Below are 23415 nucleotides of genomic sequence, written 5' to 3'. Positions count from 1 at the left end.
ATAAATATAAATATTAAACTTATTATATTATATTTTAAATATTAATATAAAATAACCGGCACTTAATAAACTTAATTTAAAAAGGCTTAAAATAATATACTTATTAATAAAATTAGTTTTAATAAAATTATAATTATATTAGCTATAGTTACTAATACATTTAATATAGCATTAAAATTTATAATAAAGTCTAACTATTTATATAGTATTATTTATTAAAAGTAACGTTTAAAAGCTATATTAATAATTACCCCTTTATTAAATAAATTAATTTAAAATACCTTTAAATAAAGAGAATAAATATAAAATAATATTATATTTAATTAATAAAAAAAATAATGTTTATAAATAGTTAAATTAATAAATTAAAAAAGTTAAATTTTTAATTACTAGTATAAACATATTTCCTAGCTAACGTTGCCGTAGACACACCTTACCTGGGTATCTGGTCTATACGAAGTACCACAGTCCTAGTAGACTCAAAAGTATCAGTCTCTTATATCAGTCAGGTATCCTTCTAACCACATACGCCACTATATCCTCCGAGATCCGTCGTGGCAAGGGCAAGCTTAGTGCCATTGAATGGTTCAGAATCGTGCTAAGCAGTCATCAGTAGGTATTACACCCTCACTTTATCTACCAAATAGCGTATAGCCCATGATATTCGAAATAGGAATTCTCGCCAGTTTGAGGTTGCTGCAAGCCTGGCAGCTCATCATCGATGGTGTCTGACCGGAATACCCATCCAGAACTTTCTAGAAGACCTGGGCGCATTGATTGCGTTCTTAAGAATCCCACTCCTCGAAAATGCCTTGACATTTCAGAGATTCATAGTCAACCAGTCGAAGCAAGGTACCAGGTATAGATCCAGAAACCTCCGCGCTTTACTGGAGTAGTTGCAAGGCTCGGAATCCGAGAACAGATGCGGGGTTGTAAACCAAACACGGCTCAGCACTTTTGCAGAGCCTCATCCAATTCTTCGAAATCGACTTCCAATTCTGCGAGCTGGATCTTGAGCACCCCAGCCCGCTTTCAAATAGGTGAAATTGGCACCTTACGCACAAGTTCTACATGCATTGAATTCCGACCCCCAGTTCCACATCCGATCATTGTTCCTGTTCACTCCAATATCACGGCGGTGGCGAGAGATTGATATATCACTTCGGAGAGTTGTCTCTTAATAAATAAGATGAGGTTTCGTTGAAGGGTTATTTTCTTATTCTCTTTTGGACAAGCTGCCGGCTGATTTCGAAATGGCCTCAATATAGGCCGTTGCAAGTACTCCCAAGCTGGCAGAGCGCAGAGGACCCTCCAGCGTTAGTACCTGGCTGCATGCTTTGATGAACACAAAAGCCACTCGCTGCAACCCCTGCTCAGGCCTCTGAGCTACATACTATCATGAGCACTCTGGATAATTCAATATATTGAGATCCAGTTGGGACAGGGTCTGAAACCCCACAATATGTGACTGGCTAAGATACTAGGTTGAGGATGCGCGGTGTATCTCCGTACCAAGCAAAGTATAGTGAAGCCAACAAGCTGAGATGCATATGCGTATGCATGGTTATGATTCGCTGCAACAAAACGCCGTCAGATCACGGCTTAGTGCCGACAGTGATCGCCCCCTCGAAAGGCAGAATCGAAACCAGATATTGTTGATAGGAACAAAATCGAATGTGGTGATTGGCTGAGTAGGTATGCAATCTGCATGTAACATAGAACAACTGCCACGCTGACAACTAAGCTGTTACTGTTGTACCTGTTAGGCAGGGGACTCGCGATGATACCCAGCATCTAGCACATCGCTTTTCCCTTCGTTTAACAAACCTGGGACCCCCAGCACACAAGAGCACATATGGCTATTCCAACGTATGAGTAAAATCCAAGATCCTGTCTGCACTCCACCGACGACTCCTATTTCAACGAGCTTCACGTCGCGAAGCGTCCAATGGTTACTAGCTGCTGAACGAACAGTGTATCAGCTGGATCGGGGCATCGACAGTTAGTTATGGTATCGCCAACGACTTGGAAGCCAAGGCCCCAGTCCCAGTCCTGCGACCGGGTTCATTGGAAGCACTGAATCTGAATGTCTCATGTTATCATACTAGATGATGCTAGGCCTTCAGTTTTGCCGCCACTGATAGGAGATACCAATCTGCAAGCGAAACACAAACAAGCATGCTAGGCACAGGAACAGGCAGCACATTTGAAAAATATCGGAATTGATTACGCATTGCTTATTTGTGGCCCAATAACCCACAAGCCCTTAAATCTAAGAAGAGAGGGACCCTATTAGACCTTGTAGAAACAAAACGCCAAGTAAAAGTTGGCCACCTCCATCTCCTCAGGGGTGACCAACAACGGACCGCCTCCTCTCTCGCGGACTCCCATGCGCTCACTCAGAGGCCCCAGTATGCGATCATCCTTTTCCGTCTCCCAGATCTCCTTGAAGCTCTGATGGTATTGCAGTTCGAGGTTGTAGTCTTCTGCCAGCGCGCGGAACGCAGGCCAGGGGACCACATACTCCGGTACTTCTTCGACAGCTTCGCTCAGGAAGAAGCTGTACTTCCAGCCGAAGGGAGGCCGGAAGACACCATCAGCTGGCGTCTTTCCCGGGAACCGCACTCTGTACATCTCATTGCCCCACTCTGCGGTCTCTTCTGCCTCGCCCTCTTCTTTGTCGTCAGACGATGGTGGTTCTCCGGTGGCCGCGCTGGCTTTCTTCTTCGCCATGCGTTCATTGAATTCAGTGACTCGCTCTCCGATAATATCAGAGTTGGGAATACAACCCAGGAAGCGGCCGCCCTTCTTCAGCGAATTGGATACATTCTCCAGCATCCTGCGAGCTTTCTCTTCGGTCTCGAAGGCGTAGTGCATGCAGAACATCATGCTGACAATGTCGAAACCTCCCTGCGACGGCGGCCCAAAGCCAACCTTCTGAATGACATCGATATCGCCAAGTGAAGTACCAAAACAGTCTTTGACGTGGAAGAATGCGTCGTACAGCCGTTGTGGACGTCCGCCTCTGTGACCGCCTCTGCCACCTCTACCACCACCACCGCGACTGCTCATATTCCGATAACGGTCTTCGGCCTGGTCAATGGAGACTTCTGCGGGATCGAGGCCGACATACAAGGCGACGTTCTGGGGTGCTTGTTGCCATTTGCCAAGATCGCCTCCCTTGCCACAGCCAATGTCAAGCACTAGCAGGTCTTTGCCAGCGACGCCAGCGAGATCGCGCCCGTGCTCGTGCGCGCCTGGTGTATGATCCTCGTCGGGGGAGAACTTCTGAATGATGGTGCTCTTGACCCAATTGTTGAACACACGTAGACCCTTGATGTTGCTGTCCTTCTTTCTCCAGTCGCGGCCTCGCTCGGGGACGGCATTGTAATGTTGTCTGACGACATCGTTAATGGCGCCACGCGCGGTCTGGGCAGCAGCGGCGGCAGCTTCTCTCTCGCGTTCGGCTTGTCGGTGCTTGATCTCATCTATCTGGGCTTGTGTCATACGAGCCCCACGCCCGGGTCTCTTTTGCTTGCGCGGCGCAGGGTCTGAAGGCGACCGTGACCGTTGGCGCTTCTTGGCCGGCTGTAGTTTTCTGGCATCAAAGGGTTCGGGCTGTGCGTCGTCATTGTCGCGATCGTCGCCTCCGCGACGGGTGTTGTTGCTGCTGCTTTCGCGAGCAGGAGATCTCTCGTCGCTGCCCATTGTGGGATAGGCTGACGGAGTGCGAAGTCAGTGGTTGTGGTGTCGTGCGGTTGGATGGGTAAAGATGATGAATAATTCTTCGACGAAATGGTCTTGCCTGAGGAATGCGAGAATTGAAGAGATCAAAGTGTTAGTGAGTAGAATGGAACGTTATGCGAGTCGCGAAAAGAGAACGATTGATGGAAGGAAAGCTGCACCCCGGAATGCTTCCACTATTACCTTTCCCTGACGCTAAATGGCATGTCCCATACAAGCAGACAAGGTCACTGCAGAAGTCACTGGCTCAGGACTGGCTCTGGTGTCTTTAGCTGTGGATCATCGGACAATGAAAGGAGGTACGTACCTGAGGCTCAAGATCCGACCCGCTAGAGCTCAGTGAATTGATTTTATTGGTTGGTTGCTCAGTGGCATTACGCGAGCTGTCTGCCGCCTTGCACCTTCCCGCAGCAGCTGTTGCGAACAAACCGCTAGAACCACCATCATCTGTACGAGGCTGGCAAACAGCTTTGGGGAACCATTCATTTCATCACCAACAACCTCCGGTTTATTACCCTCTCCCTCACTCTCTCCGATTGTTTTAACTGCGACAGTCGTAAAATCCGTCTCGTTGCATTCAGGATACCGACTAAAGTCTTGTATCCTTTCGACTTCCGCCCCTCAACAAGCGACTTTCGTCATCAACCGCCGCCACCATGGGCTCCGATCCGCAGTACGCCAAATGGCCTCTGCTGCCGCTGGCCCAGCACGTCTTCACCCTCACAAACTCGTACGCCACCCGCCCTGCCCAACAGTCCTCCATTAAGAGCCTGCAAGATGCCATCAACGAGCACAAGATGGCCCCGCTATACAAATACCTGGCCCACCCGACCGAAGGAGTCCTGAACCTGGCCGGCGAGGGAAGTGCTTCGTCCGCACCCCAGAAGCCCGTCAGCCGGAAGCCCAGCACCGCCGGTATGCTCGCCAACAAGTCTGCTACCGGTGCAAGCTTACCGTGGGACGAGGAGGTTTACAACAAGCTGAAGGCCGAGAACGACAAGGAGCTCGAGGCTTTCCAGAAAGAGGAGGACGACGCAGTTGAACAGGCTGGCGATACCGAGATCATGGCCGCGAGGGGGAAGCGTGCCGAGTACTTCGCCAAGATCGGTGACAAGGTTCGCCTGCCCTTTCCAATTCTGCTGTCGTGTGATCATATATGCTCACCATCTGTGTAGGATAAAGCGATAACAGCGTACGAGGATCTCTCTGAGAAGACCGGTATTCTTGGCACCAAGATCGATATCGTCCTGGCCATAATTCGCCTGGGTCTCTTCTACGGCGACAAGGTTCTTGTAAAGAAGCACGTTGCACGAGCGAAGGCATTGGTCGAGAGCGGAGGTGACTGGGACCGCCGGAACCGCCTCAAGGCCTACGAGGGCCTGCACCTTCTGACTGTCCGATCCTACAATCTCGCGGCCCCCCTGCTGCTGGACTCGCTGTCCACCTTCACCTCGTACGAGCTTTGCACATACTCCAACCTGGTGGTATACTCCGTCCTCGCCGGTTCAGTGTCCCTGAAGCGCGTGGACTTCAAGAGCAAGGTTGTCGATGCCCCCGAGATCAAGGCCATCCTCGGTGCCGATGGTGACGACAAGCTGATGGCGCTCTCCGGTGCCATCTCCGCCGGGCCCGGTGCAGAGGACGCTGAGATGACGGACGCTAAGGCCGAATCCGCCAGGGAAGCGCCCAAGGGCACCACCGTGGTCAACCTGACTACGCTGGGCACCGGCTCTGACCAGCCCGAGAGCGAGATGGCCGTCGACTTCTCGCCTCTGGCTCAGCTCGTAAATAGCTTGTACACCGGTCACTACAAGCTGTTCTTCCAGGCATTGGCGCACGTCGAGGAGCAGTTCCTGACCCAAGACCGCTACCTGCACGAGCACAAGAACTGGTTCATCCGGGAGATGCGTCTCCGCGCGTACCAGCAGCTCTTGCAAAGTTACCGCGTGGTCGGCCTGGAGAGCATGGCGAACGACTTTGGCGTCACTGTCGATTTCTTGGACCGGTATGTACAATGCGCTCATGATTTCCTGGCAATATACTAACTGTTTCATCTAGTGATCTCGCCAAGTTCATTGCAGGTGGCCGCATTCCTTGCACCATTGACCGCGTGACGGGCAAGGGCATCATCGAGACCAACCGTCCCGATGACAAGAACAAGCAGTACCAGGACGTCGTCAAGCAGGGTGACCAGCTTATTACCAAGCTGCAGAAGTACGGCCAGGCCGTCCGGCTCCGAGGTAGCGAGAGGGCATAAACGTTGTCCCGCGATTACAATTCTGCTTTTTCCGGATTGGAGACAGGAGCAATGGCGTATATGCTAATAAAAGATGTGTATCATTACTGAGATAGACGACGACGCTCAAAGAGATACATCATGATGAATGAAACATGACTTCTGAGTGGTGATTTCCTGTGTAAATTCAAGTGTGTCCTTACATGATCTACGAATCTACCCGTAAACCATGTCGCCTCTATAGATGCAACCTAGACTATCTATCTAAATTTGAACCGTTACGATGCTCGAACAGGCACTGACTTTTTACCAACTCACGCAGACCGCTGCGCTATATGGTGTTCTCATGAATTTTCCTTGGGAAATCAACGCAACCCTCTTGTTTATCCTGGCAAAGTTAACAGCCCCGAGTAAGTTCATCGGAACTCGTCCATGAACTCCTGGTGAAACTTCTGGATGCTGCCAACCCATTCGGTGCCGGGGGCCAAGAAGGTGGTGCGGAAGTGCAGGGAGCCCTCCTTCTGGCCGAAACCAGAGCCGGGCACGACGCAGACGCCGGTGGCCTCGAGCATGCGCATGCAGTAGAATTCGTCGGCCTCGCGGCCCTCCTTCTTGGCGGCCTCGGCGGCCTTGGCGGGCAGCTGGATGGTGGGGAAGAGGTACATGGAGCCCTGGGGCTCGCCGCACTCGACGCCTTCCATGTGCTGGAAGGCGTCGTAGAGGGCAAAGGCGCGCTTCTTGAGGCCCTCGAAGATGCCCGTGTACTCCTGGTTGTAGAGCTCAAACGAAGGGTCGCCCTTCTTAGGCGGGTTGACCATGAGCTCGACGAGGCACTGGCCGACGACGGGGGCGCAGAGGGTGATGGAGACGAACTTGTAGATCTCGGCCTCGACCTCGGGCTCAAAGCCGATGAGCTCAAAGTAGCCGCCGCGGTGGCCGCACTCGCCCACCATGCCCTTGGAGACGGAGTGCAGCGAGGCCAGCTCGACGCCCTGGTACTGGCCCGGGTTCTCCTTCTGCAGCTTCAGGAGGGAGGAGCGGAACGAGTGGAAGGTGCCCTTGAAGACGTTGGTCTGGTAGACCTCGTCGGCCATGACGACGAGCTTCTCCTGGTCGGCGAACTTGATGACGGAGCTCACGTCCTGCTCGGACAGCGAGGCGCCCGTGGGGTTGCCGGGGTTGATGATGACGATGGCGCGCACATCGATGCCGTCCTTCTTGGCCTTCTCGTAGGACTCCTTGATGGTCTCGAGGGAGGTGCCCCAGTTGGCGTGCTCGTCGAGGTAGTAGGGGACGCAGGTGGCGTTGAGCACGGAGAGCGACGCGGTGTAGAGCGGGTATTGCGGGATGGGGACGAGGATGCCGGTCTTGGGGCCGGCGCAGATGATGTTCAGGAGGGTGTTGACTCCGGAGGATGCACCGCCCGAAAGGTAAATGTGGGACGGATCGGCGGCAAAGCCATCTCGCTCTGGATCGGGCAGGTTACATTAGTCAACCAAATCAACCACTGACGTGCATGCATACGCGATTTGGCCGGGTCGGGAAAGGACTTACCCTCGAGGAATTTGGCAATGCTCTCCTTGATCGCGGGAACACCAGCGCTGGCGCTGTAAGCACCGACGCTGCCGACATGGCTCAGCAACGACTCGGCGCGCTCAATGACGTCCGACTTGTAGCCCAAGTGCTCGGTCAGGACCTCCTTCTTCTCCAGAAGGAGCGGGTTCTCGAGCAGACTCAGGACCTGGCGGAAGAAGGTGATGGGCTTCTGGTCAAGCTGTTGCGGGTTGCCGATGTTGGCGCTGATGACCTGCTGGAAGGGCAGGTCCTTGGTCTCGCCCTTGCGGATCTTGGCGCGGTACTCCTCGGACTTGACGGCCAGCTCGCCGCGGACGGCGTACTTGGCCTCGACCACATTCGGGTTGATGTTGTTGATGTTGAGCCGAGTCATGGCGGACGAGGTCGAGTTACTGCCGTGGAAGTTTCGAGTGATGTGCCGGCCGAAAGGACTGCGTGAGGATGGAGGGGTAACAGATGAAAGTGACGATGGTGGGGAAGCTGGAGCGCAAAAAGTTGGTTAACAAATCTTTCCTCGCTCGCAGAACGACTCGACGGGTATAGTAAAAATAACTGGGCTACAGAATGGGGCGCACTTGGGGACTAGCTGAGGGAAAAGAAGTCGGTCAATCCAGAAGGTGCACGCGAAGAAATGCCTCTCTCTGTTCTATATCCCCGATGCGATAATGACACGCGGTTACACAAACAAGGAGAGGAACAAGACCCCCCGCGATCTGCTGCATGATGATCCTTCGCAATGGACGGGCGGCAGTTGGGATTCATTGGCAACGTCTCGTCCTTCTGCGACGGTGTACGAAAGCAGGCAAAAGAACGATACAGGGGTCATTGGATCGGGACCCTTGACCAAGAATGGTAGGGTGTGACCCGACCAGATCTGCCTTTACCGCGTTTCCATCGCCGCTTTGCCTTAGAGGGGAAGCACCAAGGAGGGGCACGAGCTTGAACGAGCTGTTGGCCATGTGCGCTCTCGCTCGGTGAATCATCGAGTTCATAGGTCGGGTTGGCCGTGGGCTCCACGAGTTTGGCTTGTAAAACCGTGGAGCTGGGAGTTTGGCGGGTTCCGCCTAAGCTTTGTGCTGGTGTGTCATAGGACTAGTGAGTGGCCATTTTGTGTTGTCGATGCCGAAACCGGATAGCCCAAGGTGAAGAAGGGATCTGATTTCTAGGGGTCTTTCTTCAGGCGGCGCGGCGGGCGTTTGTGGAGCTAAAGTTCGGGGGGGCTTGGGGCATGGACGCATGGCAGGCATAATTATTCCCCTTCTGGGGCGAGGTGAGATGTGACCATCCCACCGCCCTCCAAACACCACCCACGTCAAATGCAAATGCACTGTCATGTCGACAGCAATCGGAAACTGAAAATGAGACGATTCAATTACCTGAAGTGTAAGAGTGCACCCCACGCTTCGGATCGGGCAGGCGGCATGTTTGCTTTCTCGGCCACGACGAAACGATGGCGGCAGCTGCTCGAGCTCGGCTACTTGTGGTAGCAGCCTGCGACCACATCTTGTATGTCGCGACCATGCCGGGCAAGCAGAGCCCAGGTTCTGGTGACAGGTTGTAGTAGTATTCGGGAAAATTATCAGTCGACCGAGAAAATTTGAAAACAAATGAGAACTTTGGTGTAAGTTTGCCAGCCAAGATGCCGATAGGTAAGATTGGCCCTGAAGGGAAAAAAAAAGCAATCAAAGAATTGGCTTTTCCTCCGCCTCCCCGTACTCCCAACCTTATCATGCCTGCCACTCACTTTCATTTACCTACCTATGTGAGCCAATTGCCGTATGCCTGGCTGGCTCCAGACCTAAAAACATAATGCGAGAGGTAAATGGTGTGCAAGGGTATGTGGTCTTACTGGGGCGGCATAGAACCGTGGCTTAGAACCGTCTCGTCCCACGTGGGCAGGATGCCTTGTCTGCAACAAGGATGGCGGGTATCTCCAGTGCTTTAAACGGTGAACTGTTCTACTTGACGGCGAAGTCGACATCTGCATAAGGTATATTAAGTACATCATACGTACCCATAAGAGGAGGTTGGACAAACAAGAGAACAGGGCAATCGGAAGGTAACCTTTACATCAAGGTGATGCCGACATGCTGTGCAAAGTGGATTTAGCCGGACTTAAGTAACTGCAATCAACAACATACAACAAATCTGCGGTATTTCTCTTACACACACATCATATGGACGCATAGATTAATAGGAATCGGGCTGGCTTTCTCCTTCTGTCTTTTCCTTGTGCAAAACATATTTCTCTTTTTCGTTATCTGTAAACAACATAAACAAAACAATAAACACTAGAACGCTTACCTCATGCTCCTTCTCTTTCTCCCCCTCTCTCTTCTTTCCCTTTTTATACCATACACGACCAAGGGGAAACAAGTCAACCGAGGAAACATCACAGATACCTGACATCTAGCTGCTACCAAGTACTGGAGCTCGCTGTTCGTTGTGACGGGTCAGCAATGGGCCCCAAGAGGCCAAGCGCATCCTGTGCCACTGGGGGGTATCTAGGGAATCCAAAAGCGGGAAGGTAATGCCTCAAGATGGGACGGGAAGCCCGATCGATTACCACCCAAACGATACCGGGGATGTATGATAACACGAGCGTATGGAGGTCATGGTAACGCTCACTGCCCACGCAGAATCTGAAGGAAAGGCCTTGTAGGACGAAAAAGAACACCACGACCTCGACCCATGCGAGGAAAATGATCTTGATCCACAGTAATATCGTCTGCTCATTCTTGTCCAAGGGGTTCATGAACCACATTTTGCTGCGTCCTGTCATCACCGTAATCGCCGCCCAGATCCGCAAGACCATGAGAACCGTATGAAAGACCACGACGAAAACTGCGGGCACAAGGATAAACCAAGGCCAGAGGCTTGAACGGAAAGAATCAATGCTTTTTGGTCTCATGCACTCGTCGAGCGCGGAGGATTGGGTCCATGGGAATATTTTGGCGACGAAAATAATCCTCTGGATTGGGATCGCCAGACCAATGCCTCTCCAGATGAGAAGGAAGCCGACGACAAGGGTAATCTGAGCCTGGCTTGCTGGCTTCGACGGCGGTTGCGGCTCTGCAGGTGCAGGCTCGGAGTACGGAACGAGGGGAACTACCGGGCGGGGGCCTCTATGGAGTGGTTGAAGTTCGAACGAGTCGTTCCTGCCACGCCGACGACCCCCCTGGGCATTGCTGAAGTTGTCTTTCCAGAACTTCGTCATGAACAATACAGCCATCGCTATGGCTGGAACCCACACGACGGAGGTGGCCAGAACATAGGCCCAAACGCCGTAGAACTGCCGATAGTCCGGGTCAGTAGGTCGCTCCCATCTCGGTTCAAGAAAGTCTTCGGACCTAATGAGATATGTATTATTGATCTCGGATGTCTTCAGGCTAGCTTCGGTGCCATTGTACGTGTTGTTGCTTAGGAGCTCGACCACAACGAAGCCGTCCATCTTGAAGTTTGTCGGGTCGTAAGACGACGCAATGGTGCTGAATTTTTGAAGTGTATGGGTGGTTTCGTTTTCTTCCAGACGATCTGATTTCTGAAGCGGGATGGATGATTCACAGTATCGAGATAGGGGAATTAGCCCCCTTATATACGTCAGTCAGTGAATGTACGTTAACCAAGAACAATGTGTTGGTCCTAAAACAGACTCTATGCTTGTAAGGACATAACATCTACTTTGATGAGACTGTAACAGTTCATTGTCCACCGAATGTTTCCCCGTAGTACGGGTCTCCTCACAATGGCAATGTTGAACCCCCCTTTATTTAGTATTAGGTATCAAAGCACAACGCTACTGGAACAAAGACAATCAGCCTCACTACATCGATATTAGCAGAGCGGTAGTTTTCAACTATGTTCTTTATGAAGGATGATGGGGGTCGCCAGCAGCAGCAGCTGTTGTATTATCTGCGGAAGGGACCACATACCAATTTTATGCTATCATGAGTGTTGTCTTTGCAGGACGTGGCCAGCACCGATGCGTACCTGGAGGTTGGTACACATATAGCCCCAGAGTGTTTGTATGGTGTGAATCACTGTTTACTTGCGTTTTGAACCTCGTATCTTGTGTTTGATCAATCTACTGTCAAATCCTTGGGATTTCAAGTCAAGAAGGTGGCCTGTATGGCCCGGAGTTGGTTCAGCACATATATCATTGCGCTTGTAATATTGGGGCGTTGGTGTGGCACGCCCATGTACTGATATACTAGCCAAGTACAAAGTGCCTCCATTTTACCCTAGCAACTTGAAAATCGCATATTTGCTTGAATGTGGAGAGTAATTTTCTATCAACCGTGCTTCGATGGGCAGAAAAATCGTTCAGGAGAACACATTGGTTTAAATCATTCTCTTATCTATAATAATATATCCCGGTGCTTGCGCCTCCAAGTTATTCTTTGGTAGAAGCGTTGCATGTGCTATCTAGGTTGTCGGATCTCAAAGGGCAACTGATCCCTGAAAGCATTCTAAGTCCGACTTGCCATATCAGACTTAGGAGCGATAGCCCAGACTGGTCTGAGTGATTCAGCATTCAGACATTTGGGTTTAAGTATACTCGGGTTTCGTGTTCGCGAGGCCAGGAAAGCTTGAGTCAACAGCCATGCATGGTATGAGGAATTCTATTAATGTATTCATATATGGGTAAGTCGGGAGGATAAGAACAACATATGTTCTTTTTGTTTCCGCCGCCTCAGCCGCCGTATCAATACATTTCCACAAATGCAAGGTGCGTGATTTCGATGTTGATCGCAACCGAGAAAAGCACAAACCAAGGCTACGGCGGTTAGTTCGGCGATTCCAGTAAAAATACGGATGCCACCAACGGGCAAAAGAATGGTGAAATAACAGCCTATTGTGCGGACGGAAAACGAAGGCGTGGGATAGGGATGTCATGTGCCGCGGAGACGGGACAGAGATGATGACTGCAGCAACCCTCTAAGGCTAAGCGGGTAAGGCACGGGGGCTGAGAACTGCTGCCCTACCCGCATCCGAGTGCCGTAGTCACTCGGGTGACGCGCCTACTTCTATCAAGTAATGCATTGAGCCCTAGGTCTTCCATGCTTCGTACCAATGTTGCATCACTATGACATGCATAGACCCCTACTTCTTTCTCAAGGTCCCCTGCAACCGGCCTGTGGAGAGCGAATCAAGTTTCGCCCTATCGCAGTACAGTCCCCTGTCCTTTGTCTCTCTTTATGGGGCGGACAATTTCAAGTTCCAGGTCATTGATTGAAAAGCGCCTCCAATATGTCGCAATAAGAAGGCGATATGCTTAGGCGTCTTGACTTGATTATATCCCAAGGGCTAATTATAGTGATGTTTCAGAAAGACTCGATGATTCTTGCTATAAATGATGGTGTGTAACGTGTCTATAAATCGGTGTTCGGTATACTTCAAATTGACATCTGATTTGGCACAGTCTCGGACCTGTCGGCCGGGAGGGGGTCTGAGACAGAAACTACCCAAAGATCCGGGGCTGAATCCTTCGTCTTCCCCTGTGACAGACACTTTCTTATCACCAACATGCTGCATGTTCAGGTCTGCAACGCCCCTCATGAACCGCGTGAGCTCTACCGAATCACTCGGTGGCGGCATGAAAAACCCTGCTGCCATCATGGTGCCTCTGTGAGACATGCATGTCCCTTAGCGCTTCAACGTGTCTGTGATGGTCGAGGGAGGGATCGACCCGCCGTCGATCAGCGCGTCTCGCTCTCAAACTGCAGTAAGATCAAAACCTACAATTGGGCAGCCTCGGCGGAACTGTACTGCAGCGACGGCACGTCAAGGTCGATCGTCATCTTTGGCAGTTCTTGGATGTTAACTCTCACCATTGACTCCTACCTTATTTTCCCAGCCGTCCAGTATCAAAACACTCGTGAACCGGCCAAGCTCTTACGACAAGAGGATACGAATCAGACCGGCTAGGTAATACCGCCAGCAAGTACCATCTTCAAGCTTCCAGCCATGAAATTCCTGTGTCTTCATGGGGCGTATGGAAGCGCCAAGGTAATCATCACAGTGTTTGCCTGGCAGTATACTTGAAACATGAGCAGTAACTGACTGGCCGTACCTCTCCAGAATTTCCAAGCCCAGCTCAGCCCGTTCCTAGACGAGGTGAAGGGCAGGGCCGAGTACAGCTTCATGTGGATCGACGGCATCCACGAAACCGCGCCGCCAGACGGCTTCCAAGACTACTTCGGCGCCGCTCCATGGCACCGCCACGTCAAGTTCGAGGCGTCCAACTTTTTGAAGAGGATCCGGCAGTTTCCGCAAGAGCAGGGCGCCGAAGACTCGATGCGATTTCTCCTCGCCGGGGAGGAACTCATCCCCGCCGAGTCGCTGACCGAGGCATTGGAAAGAATCTTCAAGATTCTCGAAGATGACCCGGAAATCACGGCGAGTAGACATATCATACCGCGCATAGCACGGATACAGGAATAAGGTTGAGGCTGACCATCTGCCCACAGGGACTCATTGGCTACTCGGAAGGATCCATGATCGCCGCCAGCCTCATCATCGAGGAGCAGCGGCGCAGGAGGGAGTACGGTACGTGGCGGCGCATTGAGCGCGCCATATTCTTTGCGGGCTGGCCGCCTATGGCCGTAGTGGACGGTCAGGCCCGCCTCGTTCTCTCGGACACGTCCGATGCCTTCATCGACATCCCGACATTCCACGTCCTTGGGTGCAACGACCCGTACCTCAATGGCTCCATGTCCTTGTTTACGACGTGCGACGAGGACTGTGCCGAGATGTTCGACCACGGGCAGGGACATACGGTCCCTCGCGACCCGCGCACCATGAAAGAGCTGGTGACTGTTTTGGATAAGTTTCTGGACACAAACAAGGACTTCAGGTTCGAGGACAACTGAGCAACGCGCGGTCTGGCTAGGGCACGACGGCTTCAGGCGCGCAATGCCGTACGCAGCAGCATAAATCAATAGTCAGATCACTAGTTATTCCTTATTCAGTGCGACCCCTGGTTCCTCACGTGGCTTTGAACGGCGCTCGTCCTAGTGCGCATCCCTTAAGGCGAACCCGGTACTCCGATGGAGAAGGGGGCGCCGTTAGACGCCCGGCCCGAGCTCTTCAATGGCGCGGCAATCAATGGCTCTAGCCTCGAAGTAGTCTGGGAGAAGAAGAAGAAGAAATAAAGCAGTTGATTTAAGTTTTCTGGTACAAATTTGACGTAGCCGTGTGTAGTTGAGCAAAGCATGAAAATGAGTATGAGCGTGGGCGTAGGCGGGAGCATTGGAAAAGGTCCATGCTTCCCTTCCATTCGGCGTCGGGCTCGGAACCCACCGTCAAGCATCAACTCTCTTACTTTCTTTTTCCTTTCGACTGTCTGCAATCTGCCACCTTGATGTAGCAGGAGTGAATGCAGATACAAATGCAGATCGACCGCATACGCGCAATCAGAATTCGACGGACAAGCCCAACCAGGCCCCAATTGCTGTCTCACGTGGCGGGTTTCGGGGCCAGATCACTTTGACCTTGATCTAGTGCTGATGGAGGGGTCCAAAACCCATCTCGATTTAAGCGTTGGGTGACGGGCCTTCAGAGTTACGCCTCGCGACAGGACTGATAAGTCAAGTAGGATCGAAAACAGACTTTTAGGGGCCCCCTCCAGAGAGTTGACAGCGCCGATGATTGCTTAGTACCCGCAGCGAAGGGACGGCGGATGATTGGAAACGCCAAGGCAGCTAAAGACAGCTGCGAACTCAAAACGGCCTTGCTCCTTCTCTTCTAGGCAATTCGGCACACTGAAAATGAGCGAGCAGTGGTTGCATATGCAGCCATAGGGCAGGATTTCTGAGACAAGACATTTCTTCACCCGAACCCTCCTCCCCTTAGCACATCCTCCTCCTCCATGGCCCCCCTAAACCATCAACCCCACCGCCGCCAGTGCCACTGGTTGACGGGGGCCCTGGTTGGCCTGCTCAGGTTCGGACAACAGAGCATGCCTCTGATCAAGTTTAGATCGTATGATATGATAAGAATGTGCCACCCGCCAGCCTGGGATGGGCCAGCGACCTCATGTGATGTGGCTCTTGCAAGCTTTCTCATACCCATAACTTCTTACTGAGAGACTGCATACCCATCAGCCCACATTCCCTTCTAGCAGTATCCCATGGAGTTATAATAATGCAATCTTGGCCCCTTACGACTCGAAACCCAAGCTGTTGATCGACTGTGCGCGCTTAGACGAAGACGAAGACGAAGAAGAAGCATGCCAACCTGCCCATCCTCTAGATCTAGACTAGACTGATAGATAGATTTCCTTGTTCCGTCACAGCACCATCACAACTTTGAAGCCATGGAGACCAACAACACCACCGAGACCCCCCATCTGGCCCCCGTGGCCGTCGTCGGCATGGCCTGCCGCCTCTCCGGGGACGTCTCCTCGCCCGACGACCTTTGGACGATGCTGTCGCGCTCGCGGGATGGCTGGTGTAAGGTGCCCGAGGACCGGTTCTCCAGCAAGGCCTTCTACCACCGCAACCCGCAGCGGACGGGAACCTTCAACATCAAGGGCGGCTACTTCATGAAGCACGACGTTTCCAAGTTCGATGCGCCCTTCTTCAACATCACCAAGCAAGAGGCCACCGCTATGGGTATGTGAACCAAGTCCCCCCCCCTTTTTGCATGGACCCACAGGCAAGACACAGCGCTGACATGAACCATCACCGCCAGACCCTCAGCAGCGTTTTTTGCTGGAGGTTACTTACGAGGCGCTCGAAAGTGCGGGTATTCCCAAGGATTCCATCTCTGGCCGGAAGATGGGTGTGTACGTCGCCGGGCGCCCGTCCGACTACCGCCAAGGCACCCTGGACGACACTTGCCAGCTTCCCCTGTTCGATGCCACTGGCAATCAGGTGTCGGTCCAGGCCGGCCGCATTTCTTACTACTTCAACCTCCAAGGACCCTCCTTCACCGTCGATACCGCCTGCTCGTCTGGTCTCTACGCCCTGCACTCGGCCGTCCAGAGCATTCGTTCTGGAGAGTCCGAGTCGGCCATCGTCGCCGGTTGCTGCTTGCGTTTACAGCCGGATGACATGATATCCATGTCCATGATGGGCATCTACAACGAGAAGGGCCGAACTTTCGCATTCGACAGTCGTGCAGACTCTGGATACGCTCCCGGAGAGGGCTTCGGCTGCCTCATCCTCAAACCTCTGGATCAGGCTCTGCGGGACAATGACAAGATCCGATCCATCATCGTCAACACCGGAATAAACCAGGACGGCAGGACCGTTGGTATGACCACACCTAGCGGCGAGGCCCAGCAGCGACTCATCGAGGAAGTCTATGCCAAGGCCGGCATCGACACACAGGACACCGGTTTCATCGAGGCGCACGGCACAGGAACAAAAGTAGGAGACCCCATCGAGGCGGGTGCCATATCTCGAGTCTTCAGCGCTGGCCGCTCGAAGAGGAACCCCCTGTACATCGGGTCCGTCAAGAGCAACATTGGACACCTCGAACACGCCAGCGGTATCATCTCTATCATCAAGGCATCCATGATGCTCGAGAGGGGGCTTCTCCTCCCGAATGTGAATTTTGAAGACGCCAACCCGGCAATCCCACTGGACAAGTGGCACATGAAGGTACCCGGCAACGTCCGGCCCTGGCCCCGAGACAAGAAGTACATATCCATCAACAACTTCGGCTTTGGTGGTGCCAACGCGCACGTCGTACTTGAGCGTCCTCCTCGGCGGAATCGACCGGGTCCCCGTCGAAGCTGCCGAGGGTGGCCCCAAGCTTTTCGCCGTCACCGCCAACAGCGAGGAGTCGCTGAAGAGGCAGGTCAAGATGCTCGGCATCTACGTCGAGAAGCACCCCGAGATCTTCCAGTCGAGCCTCTTCCGCGACATGGCGTACACCCTGGGCCAGCGCCGGACGCACTTGCCGTATCGCCTAGCTCTGCCCGCCACAACGCTCGAGAACCTCGCAAGGGATTTGAACAGCTCCAGCATCCCAAAACGCCCCGCCCCTCAGGTGCCTAAGTTGGCCTTTGTATACACCGGCCAAGGTGCTCAGTGGGCGACCATGGGAGCCTCGCTGCTGGAGAGCCATGCCGTATTCGCCGACACCATTCAGGCAGCGGACGAGGTCCTGCAGAAGATCGGCGCGGGCTTTTCCCTGGTGGAGGAATTGCTGAAAGATGGAAAGCAGAGCCGCATCAGCGAGCCCGACATCAGCCAGCCAGCCTGCACGGCAGTCCAGCTGGGTCTTACTGAGCTGCTCAAGTGTTGGAAGATCACACCTTCGTGCGTCATCGGGCACTCGTCGGGAGAGATCAGCGCGGCGTATGCCACGGGGGCCATCACCCTCGAGGAAGCCATTAGGGCCGCCTACTACCGCGGCCATTACGCCACCGCGCTGAAGGCAACCCACCCGCACCTCAACGGCGGTATGTTGGCCGTAGGCAAGAGCGCTGCCGAAGTCAAGGAAATCATCGCAGCCAACAATTACCAAGACATCGGCGTGGCCTGTGAGAACTCTCCCAACTCTGTCACTGTTTCGGGGCAGCAGGACAGCCTCGACCAGCTCAGCGCCACGTTGGAAGGCCAAGGCGTCTTCAACCGAAAGTTGCGGACGGACGTGGCCTACCACTCCTCTCACATGGAGGTCATCGCCAACGACTACATGAAGGCCATCAAAGACACGCAACCCGGCGACCGGAGCGAGATCCAGATGTACTCGTCTCTGCTCGGCAGCCGGCTCGACTCCACGCTCTCCCTCGGCGCCGAGTACTGGATCAACAACCTGACCAAGCCCGTCCTCTTCTCCACCGGACTCGAGAGCCTCTGCACCGAAGCCCAGCCCGACGTGATCGTGGAGATCGGCCCCCACTCCGCCCTGGAGGGCCCCATCAAGCAGATCCTCAAGGCTTGCGGCAAAGACGCAGCCGCCAACACCAAGTACTTCCCGTCGCTGGTCCGGAATGCCGACGCCACCGAAGCCGCCATGACACTAGCCGGAAACCTATTCGCGCATGGCAAGCCGATCGACTTCAACGCCATCAACGAGAGCATTCCCACCCAACACCTGCCGAGCCTGCTGACCAACTGCGAGCCGTACCCCTGGATGGGGCACAAGTACTGGGCCGAGGGCCGCCACAGCAAGCAGCGCCGGCTGCGGCCCTTTGCGCGCCACGACCTGCTGGGCGTGCTCGAGGGTGCCTACAATGAGACGGCGCCGACGTGGGTCAACATCCTTAACGTCGACAACGTGCCCTGGCTGCGGGACCACCGCATGCAGCACCTCATCACCTTCCCGCTCGCCGGATACCTGAGCATGGCTATCGAGGCGGCCTCGCAGCTGGCACAACTGCGCGGCATCGAGGTTTCCAAGATTGTGGGCTACCGGATCCGCGAGGTGCACATCTCCAAGGCCCTCATCATGGAGGAGAGCACCGACTACGAAACCTCGGTCTCAATGCAGCCTCACGCCGAGGGCTTCAAGTCGTACTCGGACGACTGGGATGAGTTCCGCCTCTGCTCCTGGACCGCCGGTCGAGGCTGGCTCGAGCACTGTCGCGGCCTGGTCCAGGTCAAGAAGGAGGGCGGCAAGGCCGGGCAGATCAGCAGCGGCCGCCTGACCCGTGCGATCACGCGACTCGACGAGGCCAAGAAGGCGACGGAGAAGATTCCCACCGAGACCCTATACACCGAGCTCGGAGGTTTCGGCGCGGACTACGGCCCCGTCTTCCAGCTGGCGCCCGACTGCGGCCTGGCGGCCTCGAGCGAGTACGCCATTGGCAACGTGCACTCGTCCGATACCAAGTCGGTCATGCCGCACAAGTACGAGCTGCCGTCGATCCTGCCGGCGCCGTTCTTGGACCTGCTCTTCCAGCTGGCATTCCCCGTGCTGGGCGCGGGACGCGGCCTCATGTCGGCGCTCTGGATGCCCGCCGCCGTCAAGGAGCTCGACATGAACATCACCTCCCTGGCGAGCATCAGTGACGACATCCAGGGCATCGCGTGGGGCCAGGCGAACCTCGCCCGGCCCGCGCCGGCCGACTTCTTCGTCGATGCGTGGCACCCGTCCAACTCGCTGAACCCCATCATGCGAATGGCGGGGTTCCGCATGGTGCCAGTGTTCGACGATGCGGCCAAGGCGCCGGTGGCGCGGTCGCTGTGCTACAAGGTCCAGTGGGAGCCGCTGCATGGTAGCCCAACGCCCACAGAAGAGGCTGCCGCTGAGGAGAGCGGCACAAACGGGGATTCTCATGGTCAAGATGAGGCGAAGTCGACCAACGGGGCGACAGAGACTCTACCACACCAAAACGGTGAAAGCAATGGCGCCAAGGGGTATGGCGTTGAAGTTGAGATCACTGAGTCCTCTGCGATCATCAGCCAGACAAACGGACATACCAAGGACGTCCAAGATCAGAATGGCAACGGGCATGTCGATGATGATACCCAACTCAACGGCAACGGTGCCGCTGCGACGAAAGAGTACAGCCTCCCGAACATCCCCTTCACCATCGTGTCCGACCGCAAAGAGACCGATGAGCTCAACCAAGCCCTCGCGGCTCAACTCGAAGCCAAGACTGGCACGAAGCCGTCTATCACTAGCTTCGCGGACGTGCAACCCGACGGCCGCCCCGTCATCGTCCTCGCTGAGCTCGACGCCCCCCTTCTGAACGGCATGAGTCAGGACGTGTTCGAGCGGGTCAAGAAGCTCTTCCTGACCAGCGCCTCGACTCTTTGGGTGACCGCGGGTGCCTACCGCTTCGCTGAGAAGCCAGACCTCAACATCGCTCAGGGCCTCCTGCGCACCGTCCGCTCCGAGACGAGCAAAGCGGTCGCCACGTTGGACCTAGATCCCTTCTCATCGCTTGACGCAGACGCACGCGCAGAGCTTATCCTCGAGGCCGCCGGCGCGTCCCTGGTTCAGCCCGACGAGGCCGACGGCCCTGTGGACTACGAGTTCGCCGAGGATGCGGGTGAGCTCGTCGTGCCCCGCGTTGTGGCTCAAGAGGAGCTAGACCTGCAGCTGCACCGCGAGACGATGCCGGACGCGGAGCCCTACCTGCAGCCCTTCGAGCAGGAGGGACGGCGCCTCCAGCTGGCCGTCGGCACCGTGGGCGCGCTCGACTCGCTCTACTGGCGGGATGAGCCCGAGACGGCCCTGGGACCCGACGAGGTCGAGGTGCGGGTCGCGGCGACGGGCATGAACTTCAAGGACGTGGTGGTGGCCATGGGACAAGTCACACAGCCGTACCTGGGCGTCGAATGCGCCGGTACTGTGAACCGGGTCGGCCGCGAAGTCTCGGGTCTGAAAGCCGGGGACCGCGTATGCGCTATGTCGCTGGGCGCCTACAGCACGTACGCGCGCTGCCTGGGGTCGAGCGCGGCGGTAATCCCGGCGTCCATGTCGTTCGAGACGGCGGCGTCGATCCCCGTTGTCTACAGCACGGCCTACTACGGCCTGGTGGAGGTGGCGCGCCTCGAGATGGGGCAGAGCGTGCTGATCCACGCGGCGACGGGAGGCGTGGGCCAGGCGGCGGTGCAGCTGGCACAGCTGCTGGGCGCCGACGTGTACTGCACGGTAGGCAGCGAGGACAAGAAGCAACTGCTCATCGACACGTACGGAGTCCCCGCGCACCGCATCTACAGCAGCCGCAGCACGTCGTTCGGTCCGGCCATCCGCGAGGCGACGAGCGAGCGCGGCGTCGACGTCGTGCTCAACTCGCTCGCGGGCGACCTGCTGCGCGAGAGCTGGGAGTGCCTGGCGCCCTTCGGCCACTTTGTCGAGATCGGCAAGCGCGACATCGTCGCCAACAACAACCTGGGCATGCGCGTCTTCGACAGCAACTGCTCCTTCAGCTCGGTGGACCTGACGCTCGTGGCGGCGGAGCGGCCGCGGATAATGGACCGCGTCCTCAATGCCGTCATGCGGCTGCTCGCGGAGGGCAAGGTCAAGGAGATCACGCCCGTTACGGCCGTGGGCATCGGTGAGGTCGAGACGGCGCTGCGGAAGTTGCAGAGTGGGAAGACGACCGGTAAGGTGGTCGTTAGTCATCGTGGAGAGGATATGATCAAGGTAAGCCAAGTCGTCGCCCCGTTACTAACGACAAAGATACCGTAAAGTTGCTGACCTCATGCTAGGCCACACATGCTCGTTCGGATCACCCCATGTACGCCAAGGACGCGACGTATGTCATCGTCGGTGGTACAGGTGGTATTGGCCAGTCAATCACCAAGCAGATGATCGAGCGTGGCGCCCGTCATGTCGTGCTTCTGTCCCGCAGCGGCAAAGTCAGCGAGGACATCATGAAGTTGATGGAGTTCGGCGAGCCACTTGGTGCCTCGGTCCATGTCAAGTCTTGCGACGCTGGCGATGAAGCAAGCGTCAAGAGTGTCTTGCAGGAGATCCAGAAGACTCTGCCTCCTGTTCGCGGTATCGTCCATGCCGCCATGGTTCTTCGGGTAGGCTCTTACTCTTCACATCAACTTGCTCCTTCTTTTGGTTCCCTCTTACTGACCTAAGCCTCCTGACAGGATGTCTTGTTCGAGGACATGACCTACGAAGACTACACCACCGTCGTCCGCTCCAAGGTGATCGGCGCCTGGAACCTGCACAATGCCCTCGGCGACCAGCCCCTCGACTTCCTCATCCTACTCTCGTCGGTGGCCGGCATCATCGGCAACCGCGGCCAGGCCGCTTACGCAGGTGCCAACACGTTCCTTGACGCCCTGGCGCGCCACCGCCGCCGCAACGGCCTGGTCGCCACGTCTCTGGCCCTGGCGGCCGTCGCCGACGTGGGCTACCTCGCCGCTGGCAGCGACGGCGCCGCGCGCACGGCCGATGTGCTCAAGAGCCTCGGCGGCGCCTCCATAACAGGGGCCGAGGTGCTGTCGCTCTTCGAGGCCGCGGTCACGGACCGGGTCGGCCCGGCGTGCGAGTACGAGCAGTGCGTGACGGGACTCGACTTCGCCGACAGCGGCGCAAACCTGCCCTACTACGCCTCGGACGGCAAGTTCGCGCACCTCCGCCACGCCGCCCTGGCCAAGTGCCTGGGCGACGGCTCGGGGGCCTCGCTCGTGTCGAAGCGCACGCTGGCGCAGGAGCTGGCGCGCGCGGCCACGGTCGACGAGGCGGTCGAGGTGGTGGCCGGCGGGCTGCGGGAGAAGCTGGGGGCGATCCTGATGGTGGACCCGGCGGTGCTGGCGGCGCAGCAGGCGACGACGTCGGTGGCGACGTTTGGGCTCGACTCGCTCAACGCCATCGAGCTGCGCAACTGGATCGCCAAGGAGTGCCAGACGCACCTGCAGGTACTCGAGTTGCTGACGGCGGGGACGCTGAACAATCTGGCGGCGCTGGTGTTGAAGAAGTCGTCGATGGAGGGGGTGTGGACGGTCAAAGCTGGGGAGGCGGCTTAGAGGGGTGTCTCTCCCCGTCTTGTTTTCTGTGGAATGAGGAGCGGTATGGGTTTATATTCGGTTGATTTCTTTGCGCTTGATGAATTGTGTTTTGCGACTTGGCGTTTAGTGTTAGAGACTGGAAGATTGTGTTAGTTGGGGGGTTTTCAAGAAAGTGTATATGGTTTCATATACAACCGATGGGTTGTAACAATACCAAACATGTAACAGAGTCGATGATTTAGAAATTGAAAATGTCATGAATGCTTGTCGTCTGGACTCTCACACATTCTTTAGATGACAAGATGAATAACAGACTGGGCAAATGATGCATAATGCCAGACAAAAGCTTGTGAACTCAATCGGGCTTGGCTTTCCGCAGGCCATCCTTGGCCTGAGAAGCCCTATCTAACTCCTCGAGATTCCGGTAATGGAATCCTGTTGATAACCTCGATCGTAGCTGAAAGAGCTGTTGGTCTTCCACGT

General features: G+C 55.1%; 6 protein-coding genes across 6 annotated transcripts; 3 read left to right on the top strand and 3 right to left on the bottom strand.

The window, feature by feature from the left end:
* Positions 1–2292: 2292 nt before the first annotated feature.
* PG985_002551 (uncharacterized protein) lies at positions 2293–3708 on the bottom strand (the record flags this gene model as incomplete). Its single annotated transcript, XM_066822320.1, has 1 exon — positions 2293–3708. One exon carries the CDS (start codon positions 3706–3708, stop codon positions 2293–2295), a length of 1416 nt encoding a protein of 471 aa, XP_066689752.1.
* Positions 3709–4400: 692 nt separating this feature from the next.
* PG985_002550 (26S proteasome subunit RPN7-domain-containing protein) lies at positions 4401–6001 on the top strand (the record flags this gene model as incomplete). Its single annotated transcript, XM_066822319.1, has 3 exons — positions 4401–4859; positions 4920–5749; positions 5803–6001. The coding sequence occupies 3 exons, from the start codon at positions 4401–4403 to the stop codon at positions 5999–6001; spliced, it is 1488 nt and encodes a 495-aa protein (XP_066689751.1).
* A 395-nt stretch (positions 6002–6396) lies between these two features.
* Positions 6397–7928, bottom strand: PG985_002549 (alanine transaminase; the record flags this gene model as incomplete). The annotated part of the gene is made up of 2 exons (XM_066822318.1): positions 6397–7448; positions 7505–7928. The coding sequence occupies 2 exons, from the start codon at positions 7926–7928 to the stop codon at positions 6397–6399; spliced, it is 1476 nt and encodes a 491-aa protein (XP_066689750.1).
* Positions 7929–9971: 2043 nt separating this feature from the next.
* On the bottom strand, positions 9972–11006 carry PG985_002548 (uncharacterized protein; the record flags this gene model as incomplete). Its single annotated transcript, XM_066822317.1, has 1 exon — positions 9972–11006. The coding sequence occupies one exon, from the start codon at positions 11004–11006 to the stop codon at positions 9972–9974; it is 1035 nt and encodes a 344-aa protein (XP_066689749.1).
* A 2516-nt stretch (positions 11007–13522) lies between these two features.
* On the top strand, positions 13523–14427 carry PG985_002547 (uncharacterized protein; the record flags this gene model as incomplete). The annotated part of the gene is made up of 3 exons (XM_066822316.1): positions 13523–13564; positions 13637–13954; positions 14026–14427. The coding sequence occupies 3 exons, from the start codon at positions 13523–13525 to the stop codon at positions 14425–14427; spliced, it is 762 nt and encodes a 253-aa protein (XP_066689748.1).
* Positions 14428–15872: 1445 nt separating this feature from the next.
* Positions 15873–22950, top strand: PG985_002546 (polyketide synthase; the record flags this gene model as incomplete). The annotated part of the gene is made up of 5 exons (XM_066822315.1): positions 15873–16170; positions 16250–17150; positions 17203–21610; positions 21676–21996; positions 22069–22950. The coding sequence occupies 5 exons, from the start codon at positions 15873–15875 to the stop codon at positions 22948–22950; spliced, it is 6810 nt and encodes a 2269-aa protein (XP_066689747.1).
* Positions 22951–23415: the final 465 nt, after the last annotated feature.

The sequence above is a fragment of the Apiospora marii genome (genome assembly GCF_038362585.1).
Source record: "Apiospora marii strain CBS 49790 chromosome Unknown utg000002l_segment0_segment0, whole genome shotgun sequence".
In the NCBI taxonomy this organism is placed as follows: Eukaryota; Fungi; Ascomycota; class Sordariomycetes; order Amphisphaeriales; family Apiosporaceae; genus Apiospora; species Apiospora marii.
Note: the sequence above shows the minus strand (reverse complement) of the source record. Positions and strands in the feature narration are given on the sequence as shown.